Consider the following 17,598-nt stretch of genomic DNA (forward strand, 5'->3'; position numbering starts at 1 on the left):
TTTAGTCGGAGCCCCCAGACGCCCACCTCATTTTCGCACGCCCACAACCACGGCATTTCGTTGGCTTTTCCGTGGTTACCCAGGGACCTTTCCTAGAAAGCTGGAAAAACAGCTCAGTTAGGTTTCTTCTCTGCTGTTTCATGAAATGGACTTGAAGATATAGATTCAAGATACTTAGTTACTCAACTAGTGGGAGTTGTGTAAATGTCCACTAAAGGAAATATATGTGCGATTTGGAGTTTCTGGAACTAATAACCTTTTCCAAAACGGCTTTGTTTTTGACGTTTTTAGCCAGGGTCTCTCAATGTAACTCTGACCAGTGTGGAACTGTGTAGCCCAGACTAGCCTCGTGTTGGGGTCAACCCTATCTCCCCTCTGCCACCATAAGCAGTATTTTCCTATTTAATCCCAGGCTATCCTCCAACTCTAGTTTGCGATTCTGCTGAAATTACTGCTGTTGACGCTGCGCAGGACTCTAAAAGAGTCGTTTTCTGTTTTTAAGTTGATCAGCAGATAGGCATACTTTTAGAGAGTTGAAGTAAAAAAAAAAAAATGTAGCACATGGCCCTGGATTAATTTCCAAAGGCTTTGGGAAAATAATAACAATGTTATGGTAAACCGGGCAGTGGTGGCGCACGCCTTTAATCCCAACACTCGGGAGGCAGAAGCAGGCAGATCTCTGTGAGTTCTAGACCAGACTGGTCTACAAAAGCTAGTTCCAGGACAGGCACCAAAAACTACAGAGAAACCCTGTCTTGAAGATTAAAAAAAGAAAAAAAAAAAGAACGTTATGGTTGTATCCATAGCTCAAAATGGTCTCATGGGAAGAGAGGCATTGGGTAGCAGAAGATAAAACTAAGGTGAAAATCTGAATAAAACTAGTAGGATCTGAATTAATCCCTCTTTAAGGGCCCAAGATCAATTGATTATGTATCCTGACTTTGGATCATCCTTTAGCTTAGGGGCTAAAGAGGCAAGCATAGATTGGGTGATCTTCACTGGCTCATCCTGCAATATGCTGAAAAATAACAGGATTCCCTCTTTAAAAGACACATAAAAGATCATTGGAGGGGCTGGAGAGATGGCTCAGAGGTTAAGAGCACTGGCTGCTCTTCCAGAGGTCCTGAGTTCAATTCCTAGCAACCACATGGTGGTTCACAACCATCTATAATGGGATCTGGTGCCTCTTCTGGCAGAACACTGTATACTTAATAAATAAAATCTTTAAAAAAGGGCAACATCATTTTTAAAAAAAAGATGATTGGATTGAACAAATGAGCAGTATTCCTTTCTTGGAACTCCCACCTCTAGGAGAAATGTACTTTTAGCTGGGTGTGGTGGAGCATGCCTGATGGAGGTCAGCCTGGTCAACAAGGTGGGTTACAGCCAAGAACTTTTACAGTGTGACTTTCCCAAAATAGGAAGAAAGAAAATCAACACCTGCTCTGTTCACTTTCTTGAGTTTCCTTAAGCTTTGTGCCTGTAAGAAATGTCTTGGGTTGGCTTTGGCTGAGACAGTATCGGAGGCTCTCAAAACAATCAGTATCACTAACCTAACTTGCTTTGTACCACGAATTTTAAAGGTCTTTCTAAAAGCTTAAGCTCAAAGTTACTGGTAACTTTGCTATAGGTAAGACTTAAGACCGAGCGGGGTGGTGGCGCCCTCCTTTAATCCCAGCAGTAGGGAGGCAGAAGCTGGTGGATCTCTGTGAGTTCAAGGACAGCCTGGTCTACAAGAGTGAGTTCCCGGACAGGCTCCAAAGATAGAGAGAAACCCTGTCTCGAAACAAAACAAAACAAAAAGACTTACGACCCTAGCCTAAGTTGTTTGCCAGAACTTTAACAGAAGCTGCTTTTGTTTTGTTCAGAGTGAGGGTCAAAACTCTCAGCTGTCAGCCCCCAAATAGTCCACTCCCACATTTCAGCCAAATGGGAAGCAAGTTTGATTTTTCTGGAGTGCACCCAAGAGCTGACCAGCAACTGCCTTCTATGTCAGGTTAAAGAGAGCAGCCTGAGTCCATCTCTCAGGCCCCCCTTATGAAGTAAAATCATGAGTAGTTGCAAAGCAGGTTTACAGAAGAGAGAATTGGGGCAAGAAGGAAATATAGAGATCTCTAAACCCCCCTGTGGTCACCGCGTGCTCAGGGAGGACAAGGGGATTCTCAAAACAGACTTAAAGACAGCAACTCAGAGAGCCCGGCGGTGGTGGCGCACGCCTTTAATCCCAGCACTTGGGAGGCAGAGGCAGAGGAAGAGGCAGGAGGATCTCTGTGAGTTTGAGGCCAGCCTGGGCTACAAGAGCTAGTTCCAGGACAGGAACCAAAAAGCTATGGAGAAACCCTGTCTCAAAAAAAAAAAAAAACAAAAAACAACAAAAAAAAACCCAAAAAAACCCACCAACAACAACAAAAACCAATTCAGCACAATGGCTCCTGCCTTCAAAGTAGCAGGTTCCTCAGAATCTTTAGGGACAAACCCTTAAATTATTTCTTAGGAAAAAAACAAGCAATTATTCACGCCCAGAAGCATTTCCGTCCTGTTTTGTACCTTTCATCTTTATGATCCATACTGAATATGCCCACAAGTGCGTCCCTGTTTTTCTTCTTCTGAAAAATATTCAATATGTGTGTATAAGTGTTTTGTCTGTATGTACACCACATGCATTCCTGGTTACCATGGCTGTCAGAAGAAGGCATCAGACTCCTTGAAATTAGAGTTGAGTTACAAGTGATTGTGAACCACCATGTGGGTGCTGGGAATTGAACCCAGGTCCTTGGCAAGAACAGGGACTCTTAAATTGCTGAGCAATCTCTCCCATCTGGCTTCCCAAATAAGCCAAATAGCCAGCTTATATAGTCAGAAAGACTATGCAAGAGTGTCTGTAATGGTAAAAAACTAAATTGGCACCATTCCCCGAGGGGCGGCAGCAGGCAGTGGGTCACCAGAGGCTGGGGCAGGTGAGAGACAGAGACAGATAGCACCATGGTTTTCCAGATTTATTCAGGAACTATGCTCGATCTATTCCTAAGTCCTGGCAATAGGCATAAGTATCCTCTGCTTTGGGGAGGAAGGTACAGAGTGTTGATACAAAAGCAACTCTCATTTCAAAGGAGGTAAAAGATAATTTATCCTGGAAACAAATGAGTGGCCACAGCCAGGGAACACAGATTTAGGTCACCCATGTTCCATGTTCCAATATGGAAGTGGTTTCATGAAGCTTTTATAATCAATATATGTTTCCACACTGATGGAACCGGAACTGTCAGGTAGGTTAAAACAAAGTGGGGGAAGCGTGCTTTTAGGCTTCAGGTGCTGTTTGACGGTATCCTTAGCTTGTTGGTTGACTAGAAACCTAGGACCCTGTACATTCCAAATAAAACTCTGTGCTTTGTTCGTGTGTTCCAGATGAATTCATGAAGACGTCATCTACAGAATGTCTGGCCCCAAGAAATCCCTTTGCCCAAAGTCTGGCATTTAGACAAAAAGCCAGCACCCCATCCTGAACTTGGGAAAATAATGTCTACCTGCTAAGAGGAACTCTTCCATTAACACACACTCATGGTGCCTATTAGTATATCAAGGTCTATTATACACTTCAAAGTCCTCCATTAGATTCCTCTCCTCCCAGGTACCTGTTTCTCTTAAACTCCTGTGTACATTCCCCTCCCCACCACCCAATTGCCTTTCTCCGTTTCCTTGAGAGTCTGGGAAGTTTGAAATAAGTCTTTTCTTTTTATCCACAGAGGGGCTATTTTAGTTTCTTTACTGCACCTATTTTTTAAAATTTTATTTAACTTTATTTTATGTAGATTGGTGTAAAGGTGTTAGATCTCCTGGACCTGGAGTTATAGACAGTTGTGAGCTGCTGGGAATCAAACCCATGTCCTCTGGAAGAGCAGCCAGTGTTTTTAGCCCCTGAGCCATCTCTCTAGCCCCTACTGCACCCATTTCATTCACTGGGTGCTCAAAACCTGGAAGAGGCATAAATGAGTGTGGTGGTTTGAAAGAAGATGGCTCCCAAAGGGAGTGGTACTATTGGGAGGTGTAGCCTTGCTGTTGGGGTTGGGCTTTGAGGTCTCTTTTGCTCAAGCTTCCCTCAGTGTGACTGTTAGTTAACTTTCAGTTGTCTGTAAGATGTAGCATTATCAACTCCAGCACCACATCTGCCTGCACACAGCCATGCTTTCTCCCTGTCATGATAATGGACCAAACCTCTAAAACAAAACAAAACAAAAAAACAACTAATACAATGAGCCTCCCTCCAAGGGCTCGTCCTCTCTTAAAGGAACCAAACTGCCAATTTTGCCCTCCTGGGTGTAGTTTGCTTGCTCGGGCTGGATTCTGACACCAACCATATTTTGGCTCCAAATTCTAGAGTCCAACTCTTCAGCTTCTCTTCCCAGCACCTATTCTAACCATCTGACTCCCCTAAACTATTGTGTTAGTATCTCTTGGGCTCCTGAAGCACACCAACCCTATCTGGGCATCTCTGTATACCAAGACACTTTCCTCTGCCTCCCTTTAACCAAAGCCTCTTCCTATCCAGCTGTTTTCTCTTCTACCTGCTCTAACCACTCATCTCTCCTTGACTGCTGGGTGTTACCCCAGAACTTCTGGCTTTGTCTACTATTCCCATAAAGCCTCACTGGTGTACCAGAAAGCTCCTCTCACCCACATCGAGCTCCAATCACAAGGACAAGGGACATCTTTCTCTGGGATTTGGAACACTTCTCTTTGACAAATCTCAGTCTGCTTGGGGATGCCCTGGACTGAGACTCTTGTTACCACACTTACCCTCCTCTATTTCCCTTGCCTAAGTCTCTATTCCCCTCCCCGCCTCCCTCTGGACTCTTCCAGATATCCCTGCCTCTGCGGATGCTCTCCCTCATCTACATGATAAACCTTCCCCTCCACCATACCAGGGGTAGTCGTGTTTCCTTTTCTTTTCTTCTTTCTTTCTTTTTTGTTTTCATTCACAGAGGAGGACAATAAATGGTTCTTAAGAGATCTGTTGAGGACCCCAGGTAAGTTGGATCTGGATTTGTAACTCTCCACAATCACTGAATGGTAGGCAAGCTGCATTCCCCATCCCCCACGCGATACCTCTTTAAAGAGCAAAGAACAAATGTGTGTATGGATGAAAATATCTGCCAAAAATTAAAAACTATATTACGTGAAAAAGTTCCATTTTCTCCCATCTCGGTGATTGAGCTAAATTATCATTCATTTTGTTCATAGCATATAAAGTATTACATTCTTTTTGGGATGATAACTCTAGAATTATTTCTGATAGGTTAGAATCGTTTTCCAAAAACACTCCCTTCCACCCCCACAAAGACAGGGTTTTGCTATAAAACAGCACTGGCTGGCCGGGCGGTGTTGGCACACGCCTTTAATCCCAGCACTCGGGAGGCAGAGACAGGCGGATCTCTGTGAGTTTGTGGCCAGTCTGGTCTACAAGAGCTAGTTCCATGACAGCCTCCAAAGCTACAGAGAAACCCTGTCTTGAAAAACAAAAACAAAAAAATAACACTGGCTGTCCTGAAACTGGTTTTGTCGACCAGGCCTCTAACTCACGAGAGATCTGCCTTTCTTTGCCTCCTGAGTGCCCGGATTAAAGGTGTGTGACACTAAGTCTGGCTTACTTTTATTTTTTAGTTTTTCGAGACAGGGTTTTTCTGTGGCTTTGGAGCCTGTCCTGGAACTAGCTCTGTAGACCAGGCTGGCCTCGAACTCACAGAGATCCGCCTGCCTCTGCCTCCTGAGTGCTGGGATTAAAGGCGTGCGCCACCACGGCCCGGCCCTGGCTTACTTTTTAAGACCTAGAAAATGATTGCTAGGCTTCGGAGCTTTGTCTTTTTCACATGCCTCCCCACTCTGTCCTTGCACATGGTCATAAAGCCATCCAAATGCTAAGAACTAGGAACCAACTCCAGGCGGGGAGTTGGAACTCGACGAGCCTTTGCTGCCCGGAACCCACTAGGTGGGGAAGGTTGCAGGCCGGCCGCATAGTCTGCGCACGCGTGGGCACCAATCCGGCTGCGTGGTCAGCTTTAGGGGGCGGGGCCTTGCCGCACTGGCGGTGTCGGTCGCGTGAGTAGCCTTTTGGCGTCCTTGGCGGCAGCTGGAACCTGGCAGCGCTCTCACCAAGCTCGCGCCATGCTGCTGTTGGCTCTGGGTGGCCGGTGGGCGGCGGGACTGCGGACCGGCGGATGGAGGACTCCATGGTGTGCGGCCGCCGCTCTCCGAGGCTCCGGGGTCGCCTTGTGGCGTGCGGCCTCCCGCGCCGAGCCCGCGCCACTACTGAGCGGCGGACTCCTGCGGGGAGTCCAGCCTGGCCCGCGAGCCGGGGGAGCGCAGGTCGGCCGTCCAGGGTCCGGGGTGGCGGGTGCGGCGTGCGGTCTGGGGGGCTCCATTGCGGAGGGAACCCTCCGTGTACGGGCCCCGGAGGAGCAGGCCTTGGCCTCGGGTCCCGCCGCGGCTGCAAAGGGAGAAAGTGATTGCTCTTTCCTAGACTGGTTCCAGTTTGCGTGGTTTGTGATAACAACGCTGAGTTTAGTTTCTTTTGTGCAAAGTCAAGGCATCTCTGTTGCTTCAGCTAGCCTGACTTCGCTTATTGGACCAGGTTGACCTCGAACTCCCAAAGACCCCCTACCTCTGATTCTCTAGTGCTAGGACTTAAAGCGTGCACCATCACGCTCGGAGTAGTTTCTTACCCTAAAGCTGAAGGTCAGAAAGGTTGATTTGCTAAGAAATTAGTGCAGCACCTGGAGATGAACGCGAACGAACTCGTATAACCTCGTTCTGAGTTCTATGTTTGTCTCTGTTTTTAGGAATTTCTTTGATTATTGAGAGAAAGGTGGGGTATGAATGTTATCTTTCCATTTTAATATGAACAAGCTACGTAAGTCTACATTCTAAAATATAAGAATTAAGCAATGCGGGGGAAGGGGGTGCACAGCAGAGGCAGGAGAATCTCTGTGACTACAAGGCCAGTCTGGTTTGCAGAGCTAGTTCCAGGACAGCTAAACAGAGAAACCATATCTCACATCAAACAAACAAACAAACAAACAAACAAAAACAGTCCCAAAACATAATAGTAGTAATAAGCTTTGAAGAAATGCCTAAAGTTGAAATTGGATTATTTGGTTTTGGTTTTTTTGGAGCAGGGTTTCTATATGTAACCTTCGCTGTTTTGGAACATGTAGATCAGCCTGGCACTGGCTTCAAAACTCCTGTCTCTGCCTCCTGAGTGCTGGGATTAAAGGCATGTGCCACCATCCTGGGCAGATACTAGCTAGAGTCTTAGCTGAATTTCAACACAAGGAAGTTAGGTGTGCTTTTTACATTTTTAACTATGAGCAGTGTGAAATTCATTTTGTTGTTGTATTAAGTTTTTCGAGACAGGGTTTCTCTGTAGCTTTGGAGCCTGTCCTGGAACTAGCTCTTGTAGACCAGGCTGGCCTCGAACTCACAGAGATCTGCCTGCCTCTATCTCCCACGTGCTGAGATTAAAGGGATGCACTACTACTTCCTGCATGAAATGCATTTTTATTTATTTATTATGTATACAATGGTCTGCCTGCATGTGTCCCTGCAGACAGAAGTTGGCACCAGATCTTATTACTGGTGGTTGTGAGCCACCATATGGTTGCTGGGAATTGAACTCAGGACCTCTGGAACAGCAGTCAATGCTCTTAACCATCTCGAACCCTGAAATGCATTTTTAGATATTCATTTTCATTCACATATTTGGTAAACTGCTAGCATAAACTTCATGTAGCTTTCAAGCAATGTTTTCTTTTTCTGAGATAAAAGGTTTGGGAATGGTGGCACACTTACAATCCAGTGGTAGCTCAGGAGGCCGAGACCAGGGATCAGCGTGGGCTACATTGTGAGCTGGAGGATTACATCTTGGCGACCTTTATCTTCAAAACAAAAAATGAGGTACAAGATATTTACAAGGCTTTTAGGGAAACAGTCTTTTTTTTTTAATGCTAGTTATAATGTTAGTACTTCATAGGTACAGACTTTAAAGCCATAGGGTTGTCAGGATGGCCTAATCTGTGTGAAGGCTCTTGCTTTCATGACTGTAGTTTGATTTCTGGACATGGATGTGCTCATACATGTACATACCCACCAAAACACAAAGCAACCTCAATATACAGTGTTTTGCTAAGATCATTGCATTAAAACTAATTTTAGAAATTATTTGTGCATGTTTAGTATATGTTTAAGTACACACGTGAAGGTCAACATTAGGTTTCTTTTCCTTTTTGTTTTTTGAGACAGGGTTTCTCTTTTATATAGTCCCAGCTGTCCTGGAACTGTAGACCAGACTGACCTGGAACTTGGAGATCCACCTGCCTCTGCCTCCACTACCTGACTGGGTGTCTTTTCTGTTGCTTTCAACCTTATTTTAAGATTTTTTTTCCATTTATGTATGAGTGTTTTGTCTTTGTGTATGTCTGTCCACAATATGCATGGAGGCCAGGAGAGGGTCTTAGATCCTATGGGCTTGAGTTACAGAAGGTTGTAAGCAGCCATATGGATACAGGGACTCAACCCTGATCCTCTAGAAGAGCACTAAGCCCTTTTAAGCACTGAGACTCTCCATCTTTCGACCTGATTTTTTTTAAAATTTATTTGTCATGTATACAGTGTTCTGTCTGCATGTATGCTTGCACACCAGAAGAGGGCACCAGATCTCATTATAGATGGTTGTGAGCCACCATGTGATAGCTGGGAATTGAACTCAGAACCTCTAGAAGATCAGTCAGTGCTCTTAACCTCTGAGCCACCTCTCCAGACCTCTCAACCTGATTTTTAAGAGATAAGGTGTCTCTGAATCTGAAGTTATCTGAGAATTCTTTATGTCACGTTGTAACAAATTCTCTTCATATATATATATATATATATATATATATATATATATGCGCTTTGATAACTAAAAATTTCAATAAGCCAGTTAGTCGATTGTTTCTTGTTTCAATAGATGCCCGTTTTTTGGGAGCGATGTGTTCGATGTGCACACACACAGTTTGATAAGCCAGAAGATGGCAGGCTGATTTATACTGGGAACCTGGCCCGCACAGTATTTGGTAAGTATTTCTCCCTTCCCTTGTCCTGCCTTCAAACCCTCTTTTGTATTCCTTCTCACTCTCTTTCAATTTCATGGCCTTTTCTTTTCACTAATTGTTATTGCATGCGTGTATGTGTATATGTGTGTGTGTGTGTGTGTGTATATATATATATATTCCTAACTATAACTGTAACCTGCTGAGTCTATCAGCATTACTCGTTTGTGTTTTCAGGGCTGATGTTCTGCACTGGAAACCCAATTGGTGTGCTCTTCCACCTCTCGCACCAGCTTTACTTAGTGGCCTGGAGTTCTTGTGTGGGGTTGAGGTCTTCTGGGCTGCTCCTACCTAGTAAACCTTTTTAGCATATGTTACCTATGTTCTTAGCATCACTGAATTATTATAACACATAAGGAAAATTGTTTTTTCTTTGAAGCCCATTGAGACAACGTAGAGGTTGATACTTTCTCTTTTAGAAGTTTTAAAGATGTTTAAAGATTGAATTGTGGTTTTGTAATCTTTCCCTTAAGTCACTTATCTTAGAAGATGTAACAGAAAAGTAAAAATATGTGAGTAGTCTAAAAAGAGTGGGAGAATATTGTTATGGTCTGACTTAGTATCCTCACAAGCTCATGTGAGTAGTCTAAAAAGAGTGGGAGAATATTGTTATGGTCTGACTGAAGTATCCTCACAAGCTCATGCATTTAATGTAGTCTCACTTCCCCAGCTGGTAGCACTGTTTTGAGAGTTCTGAAACTAAGGAGAGTTGTCTTCCTCTGGAAGTAAGTCACTGGGTGTGGGTTCTTAGAGGGAGGATCTTGTTCCTGGCTCTTTCTTGACTTCTCTCTGCTTCCAATTTGTCATGAAGGTCTTCCGCTATCTAATAATATACTTGTAGGCATGATGTTGCCCAAGTACATAGGTCTAAGTAACTGTGGGCTGAAATCTCAGAAATTATGAGTCATAGTTACTTTTCCTTTTTTAATTATTTTTTATTTTGTGTGTATTGGTGTTTTGCCTGTATTCATGTCTGTGTGAGGGTATCGGGACCCTGGAACAAGATTTACAGACAGTTGTTAGTTGCCAGGTGGTTGCTGACAATTGAACCCAGGTCCTCTGGAAGAGCAGTTAGTTCTCTTAACCACTGAGCCATCTCTGCAGCCCCCACCTTTTCCTTTTTTTAACTTGTTTTTCTCCAGTATTTGGTCACAATACAAAAACTGTGACTAATAGCCTGGTAGCACCTCTGTTTTGTTGTTTTTTTCAGACAGGATCTCTCTTTGTAGTCCTGACTGTCCTGTGCACCTGGCCCTCTCATAATGCCTCTTCAGAATGGTTGCTGATACTGGATGTCGTGATGCACACCTTTAATCCCAGCACTTGAGAGGCAGAGGCAGGTGCATCTCTGTGAGTTCTAATGCAGCCTGGTCTGCAGAGTGTGTTCTAGGGCAGCAAGGACTACACAGAGAGATCCTGTCTTGAAAAACAAAAACAAAAAAAGTACAATTGTAGGTTGTAGAGCAAAGTTATTGCCTGAGCCTTTCAGTGCTATGGATAGTAGAAAGTCGCTGTGTCAGAGGTCAGTGCTGCTTTCTACGTGGGAATGCAGGGAGAAACACTGAGGTAGTGCTGTGGTTCTGGAACTTCCTAACAGCCACATGGGTAGCCTCCAGAAGGCTCTTCTTTAGTTAATGTTAATTCAGCCCCAGTTAATTACAGATACCATACTGACTGTGTCTTAGGGATAAAACTTGAAGGTAATGCAGACTCTTACAGCCAGTAGGAAAGAAAAGTGAATATGCCATACAATCAGCCGTATTTGCATTGTTAGGATTAGGTATGAGTTCAGGCTGCAGAGAGAAAAAACAGAGTGGTTGCATCAAGATGACTTCCTTCCCCTTAGGTCTTGTCTGATGAGTGCAGTCTGTGAAGATGTGAAAGGGGCACATATGTCGCAGGTGCAGAAGTCCTCAGTACAGGCAGAGGCAGAAAGCTTGTCTAGATCTAGACTTAATGGAGAGATGAGCCTCTGGGCATGTCTGTGAGAGGTGGCCTAGGTTAGTGGAGCTGGAACTATCCACCTTCAATGTGGGTTTGCCATTCCACATGTGGGACCCTAGGCTGAGTAAAGAGGAGAAAGCTTTCATGACTGGATGCAGTGTACCTGGTCGCATCAAGTTCCTGCTGCCATGCCTTCTTATCTAATAGTTTATTTTTTAAACATGGAAACAATAAAGGTAAATATATTTTCTTACAGTTCTGGAGGCTAAAAATGTAAAAGTGCGGTATGCACTGGGCCATGCACTGGTGACGGCTCAAGGAAGTCTTACCCCATCCAGCTTCTGGTGGTTCCTGGTAGTCCTTAGCATTCTTGGCTTGTAGCTTGCCCCTCCCTGTGACTGCTGCTTGCTGTTCCTATGGCAGCCTCCGGGAGTCTCTGATTTTTTTCTACCCTTATAAGGGCACCTCATCAGATTTAGAGCCCACCTCAATCCAGCATGATCTCATCTTGTTCTTTAGATCTGCAAAGATCTTATTTCCAAATAAGGACACATTATGAAGTTCTAGTTAGGCATCAGTTTTACTACAGTGTAACAAAAGTAATAGGGAGAAAAGAGACTTCAGAAGGTTGGAGGAGTTACATAGAAGGCACCATGGTCCTCATTTATCCCCTGCATACTGATGTCATAGCAACCACCTGTGGGAAGAGGAAAGGAACTATTTTTAAATTACTGACAATACAGAGAAACCCTGTCTTGAAAAAACCCAAAAAAAAAAAAAATAAATAAATTACTGACAATATAATTAAGCTTTCAGCCAATAGCACTATATTAGTGGCTGCTTAGTTCCAGCTTTATGAACAGTTGTCAGACTTTTTTGTCAGTTTGGGGCAAAACAGTAACATTAATTTTAACTACATGGATCTTATGAATAAGATTTTTGTACCAATTTATTTAAATTTATTTAAAGGGCCATTTACATATTTGCCCTTAAAGTGTCAAGCTTTTTGGTTTTCTCATTCCACAAACATTTTATATATTGCGGATACTAATCCTTCTGATATAAATTCAGAATATTTTTGTCATGGACAGGATGTGGCTCAGAATGAGTTCCAATTTGATAGGTAAAGTTGGCTAGCCTTGAACTGATCTCTTTCCATCTCAAATATTGAGTTACTGGTGTATGTGGCTACCTTGTTTTCCGTTTCTTTATTTTTTAAAAAATTGTAGTCAGATTGTCAGTCTTTTGACCCTGGCTGTTTCTGGAACTTAAAAAAAAAGGTTAAGCCGGGCGGTGGTGGCGCACGCCTTTAATTCCAGCACTCGGGAGGCAGCACTGTGAGTTTGAGACCAGCCTGGTCTACAAGAGCTAGTTCCAGGATAGGCTCCACAACCACAGAGAAACCCTGTCTTGAAAAAAGCAAAAAAAAGGTTGATTTTAATTACTTTTTAAATATGTGTTTGTGAATGTGTCTTTATGGGAGCATGCCACATGCGTACACATGTCCTCAGAGACTGGAGATGTTGGGGTTTCAGGCATTGGGAGCCACTGGAAATGGGTGCTGGGAACTGAACTTTGAAAGAACAGTACTGGCTCTTTATATGTTGTGTCATCATGTCCAGCTCTGTCCATTCCAGATTATAAAGGACTTCATGGATACCTCTATGATTATTTTTCCCCACATTTAAATCTCTGACGTTTTTGGATTTTTCATGGTTTATGGTATAATGGATGGATTGAAGTTTATCATTTTCTTTTTAAGTTGTGTGTGTGTGTATGAAACATGGCACATGTGTGGAGGTCAAAGAACATTATAGCCGGATGTGGTGGTGCTCTCATTCAATCTCAGCATTCAGGAGGCAGAGACAGGCAGATCTGTGTGAGTTCATGGCCAGTCTAGTCTACAGAGTGAATTGTAAAACAGCAGAGCTACACAAAAACCCTGTCTCAAAAAACGAAAATAGAACAACATTGACTCTATGGAGTCAGTCGGGGTTTCTCTGTGGCTTTGGAGCCTGTCCTAGAACTTGCTCTTGTAGACCATGCTGGCCTCAAACTCACAGAGATCCTCCTGCCTCTGCCTCCCAAGTGCTGGGATTAATGGCGTGTGCCATGCCCCCACTGCCTGGCTTCTCCCATTTTTATGTGGGTTCTGGGCATTGAAATTAGGTTGTCAGGCTTCTGAGCCATCTTGCTAGCCCCAGATTTTTCACCATTTTTCTAAATACAGTTTTTATAAACCTAACATCACTTACTAAAAAGTTAATCTTTTTGCCTACTGATTTCTTTGTTTGTTTTTCAAGACATGGTTTCTCTGTGTAGCCATGACTGTCCTGGAACTGGCTTTATAGATCAGCCTGGCCTTAAACTCAGAGACCCACCTGCCTTTGCCTCCCACATGCTGAGATTAAGAAGTGTGTGCCACCACCACCATCTCACCTACTGATTTTAGATTATGTCTTTATTCTGTATTAAATTTCAACGTATATTTCAATGTATTTTTTGTTTGTTTTCTATTTTGCTCTGTTTATTTGTCTCTTTTTGTATGTGTCTTTTTGTATACACCAGTATGTCTTTTTTTAGATGGGGAGAAAATGCCACACTATTTTATATAGTTTATTAGATTTTAATATTTGAGATTAGCCCTTATCTCGTTGCCATCTTTTCCCCAAATGTACTTTATGATCAACTTTTTAGAATCTCAACTTTTATATTTTCTAAGTAGATGGTATTTAAATTATTTTGTTTTTGTTTTTTGAAACAGTCTTGATGTGTAGCTAAGGCTGAACTTGAACTCACAGTCTTCTTGCCTCAGCCTCATTCATGAAGAGTCAGGTTACTTGGGTTTGAATCCCAGCCCAACTACTTTGTAATTAGCTGTGTGGCATTGTACATTGCTTTATCCTGTCCTCATGTGTGGGTGTGGGGAATGTCTGTGTATGACAGAGGTTGTTTTCAGGTATTTTCCTCCATTGCTCTTGTTCTAGTTTCACTCTCTTGCTGATATACGATACTCTGACCAAAAGCAAAATGTCAGCTTCCAGGTTGTACTCCATCACTGAGGGAAGTTAGGGCAGGAGCTCAAGCAGGAACTTGAAGCAGAAACTTTGCAAGAATGCAGCTTACTGGCTCACTTACAAGCTAAGCTAGGTTTCTTTTGCAATGCAGGACCACCTGCCCTGAGAATGGTGCCAATAAAGACAGTCCTCTCTAGACATGCCCACAGGCCAGTCTGATCTGGGCAGCCTCAACTGAGATTCCCTTCTCAAGTGACTAGACTACGCCAAATTGGTGGTTAAAGCTAATTACAGCAAATCTCTACCTTAGTCTTTGAGACAATCTTTCATTGAACTTGGAGATTTTTGGTTTTGATTTTCAAGATAGGGTTTCCTCTGTGCAGCTCTGGCTGTTCTGACTGACCTCAAGAGATCCCCCTTCCTCTGCCTCCTGAGTGCTGGGCTTAAAGGCAGCATGTGCTATCATGCCCAGCTTGGAGATCACCGTTTTGGTTAAACTGGCTGGCTAACAAGCCATGGGAATCTGCCTGTCGTCGCTTCCCCAACTGTTGAGTTCCAGATGTGTGCTGCCATGCTCAGCGTTTATGTGGGTGCTGGAGAGCTGAGCTCAGCTTCTCATGCTTGTACAGCAAGCCCTTTCCTACTGCATGATCTCTCCAGCCTGTAGCTTAGGCTGGCCTGTACCTCTCTCCATCCCAGGCTCGATCTTCCAGCCCTTGCCTCTTAAGTACTGGGATTATAGATATGAGGCACTCAGCTTCAGTTTTCCTCATTGTTCAAGATTTGGCAGTGCTGGGGATCAGCCTAGGGCAGCAAGCATGTTAAGCAGATACACTCCACAGAGCGAATTCTATTCACTTTCCCTTTCTTTGGCTTTTTCAGAAGCAGTCTTACCATGTCATGTCAAAATTGTGATCCTCCTGCCTCACCCAGTTCTCATTTTTTAAATGGAGCAATGATAACAATTATACACCTCTCCTTGAGCTTTTATATATATTTTATGAATAGAATAAGTGAATTGCTTGAGATGGAAGGCAGAGGCCCTGACACATAATAAGCACTTCATTGTGTTTGTTGGTGATGGTGGGTTTATGATTATTGTATTAGCTTTGTCATCACTGTGACCTAATATTCAAGAAAACTACTTCATAGAGGGAAGATACATTTTGACTCACAGTTTTAGAAGGTTTGGTCATGGTTGCTTGGCCCCATGCCCTTGCACAGAACATCAGGGTTGTGGGCATATATGACAGGAGCTTCCTTACTTCATAGCATAGGAGAAAGAAGTGGAACCGACCTCAGTGCAACAGCCAAGGTCTACCTCCTAAAGTTTTAAAATTTCCCAAAATTGTGCTTCCATCTAGGTACCGAGTGTGCAGCATATGAAACTAGGGGATCTTTTTGCATTCAAATTGTAACAATGGTATAGGAAGAAAAGGTTAGAAGAATTGATAGGGTAGATTGATTTATAAAACTTAGTTATTAATTGTTTTTTTTTCTCTTTAGGTGTGAAATGTTTCTCTTATTCTACAAGTGTGATCAGCCTTGCATTTTTACCGTATCTTTTTTCACAAAGTAATGTGACATTTGAAAGTCTTCCTCTGCAAATATTATTTTATGGAATCATGGGAAGCTTCACAGTGATCACGCCTATGCTGCTTCACTTCATTACAAAAGGCTATGTCATTCGGTTGTACCACGAAGCCACAAGTGACACTTACAAAGCCATCACTTACAATGCTGTGCTTTCGGAAACCAGCACGGTGTTTCATCAAAATGACGTGAAGATTCCAGAGAGCACACATATATTTACCACCTTTTATGCAAAAACAAAATCACTGTTAGTTAATCCAATGCTCTTCCCAAACCCTGATGACTATAACCATCTAATGGGTTATGACAAACCATTCACTTTTGATATGGAAGAAGTCAGTGAAAAGAAACTGCATGAGGATGAAAAATGAACCTGTTCGGTTTTGTTTACATGCCATGTATATTTCAGTGTGTAATTAAGATTGCCTACATTTTGTTACTGTTAGTGAATGATTGTTTTTAAAAAAAATACAGTTTAAAGCCCGAAGACAGTGCAGTTGGTATAGTGTTTGCCTTGCATGAGGTCCTGGGTTTGACCCTCATATAAGTAGGTATGCTTGTGTACACCAGTAACCCCAGCACTTGGAAAATGGAAGTAGGAAGACCAGAAATTTGGGATCATCCTTGGCGATTCTAGTAGGTTTGAGTCAGCCTGGACTGTGTAAGACCCTGTCTTAATGTTGATCTGGGTGGCGCACGCCTTAAATCCCAGCACTCCAGCAGCAGAGGTAGGTGGATGTCTCTGAGTTTGAGGCCGGCCTGATCTAATAGAGTTCCAGGACAGCCAGAGCTTAAAAAAACTAAAACAACAACAACAAAAAACCCACCAAAGACCTCAAAAGTTGAAACTATCAAGCAGAATTTCTGATTAATTTTCAGATAATGATGTTCCCATGTAATAAAATGCATGTTCCCATGTAATAAAATACATTTAAGAACAAATTGTTTCTGTTAAAAAATGCAGATAATCAGACAGGAGGTGGTGGTGCATGCCTTTAATCCCAGCACTCAGGAGGCAGAGGCAGGTGGATCTCTGAGTTCAAGACCAGCCTGAGTAAGTTCCAGTATAGCCAGGGCTGTTACACATAAAAACCTTGTCTTGAATAACAGAACAAAAATGTGGATAATAATGTGTATTTTACTATGTGTATGGCTACATGTATTTATGTTTTTAGACAGAGTCTCACTATGTAAGATTGGATGCCTGGAGCTTGCTGTGCAGACCAGTCTGGCCTTGAATTCATAGAGATGTGTATCTGTCTCTGTCTCCTGCATGCTAAGATTAAAGGTGTGTCATACCACACTAGGGCCATGTATGGGTAATATAAGAGTGGGTGCCTATAAGCAGAAGATTGGATGTCACAAATAAGAGTTGAGTTTTTCTAAGTGTATAAACATACTTTTCCTACTTAAAATTAAAAACACTTTGTAAAGTTCATAAATTATAAAAAAGAATTTGTTGTGTCTTTTGGTTTAGAATACGGGTTGCTGCCTAAATCCTTTGGTGTGGTGGCCCCAAATAAGAATGCATATACAGCTAGGTTTGGTTAGTTGTTCTGTGCCCCCATGATAACAGGCAAATCATTGGTACTAATACTTACATGCTACCTCCTATAAAATAGCCATCTTTGTTAGCTTCATGGAGAATTCACAATTTCAAATTTTTATACACTTGCAATCTTAGCATTTAAGAAGTAAACATCAGAGGCTTGGGAATTTAAGGCTGTTCTGGTACCTGGGTTCTGGTACTTGGCTGGATACCAGAGTCAACATTAAGAACAAAATACAAGTTGTTATGGAGATGCCTACAATCTGTGGCAAGCCATGATAGTAAATTTAACTATGTAAGTGGGCTTGAGTATTATAGAGGCCATTCAGGAGAAAGATCATTCAAGTCTAGGGTTGCT

General features: G+C 42.9%; 1 protein-coding gene across 1 annotated transcript; it reads left to right on the forward strand.

Moving 5' to 3' along the window:
• Positions 1-6,058: 6,058 nt before the first annotated feature.
• Positions 6,059-16,633, forward strand: Tmem70 (transmembrane protein 70). Its single transcript, XM_041667310.1, has 3 exons — positions 6,059-6,360; positions 8,996-9,101; positions 15,605-16,633. Exons 1-3 carry the CDS (start codon positions 6,160-6,162, stop codon positions 16,060-16,062), a joined length of 765 nt encoding a protein of 254 aa, XP_041523244.1. The 5' UTR covers positions 6,059-6,159; the 3' UTR covers positions 16,063-16,633.
• Positions 16,634-17,598: the final 965 nt, after the last annotated feature.

The sequence above is a fragment of the Microtus oregoni genome, unplaced genomic scaffold, assembly GCF_018167655.1.
Source record: "Microtus oregoni isolate MIOR12 unplaced genomic scaffold, Mior012 000017F_ref0000208, whole genome shotgun sequence".
NCBI lineage: Eukaryota > Metazoa > Chordata > Mammalia > Rodentia > Cricetidae > Microtus > Microtus oregoni.

Bases quoted from the DNA above. Each gene is read 5' to 3' on its own strand.
- Tmem70 (XM_041667310.1), top strand. From the start codon at position 6,160: ATGCTGCTGTTGGCTCTGGGTGGCCGGTGGGCGGCGGGACTGCGGACC. The intron at 6,361-8,995 runs GTCGGCCGTCCA...TTGTTTCAATAG, and splicing joins CGCGAGCCGGGGGAGCGCAG to ATGCCCGTTTTTTGGGAGCG. The intron at 9,102-15,604 runs GTAAGTATTTCT...TTTTCTCTTTAG, and splicing joins CCTGGCCCGCACAGTATTTG to GTGTGAAATGTTTCTCTTAT.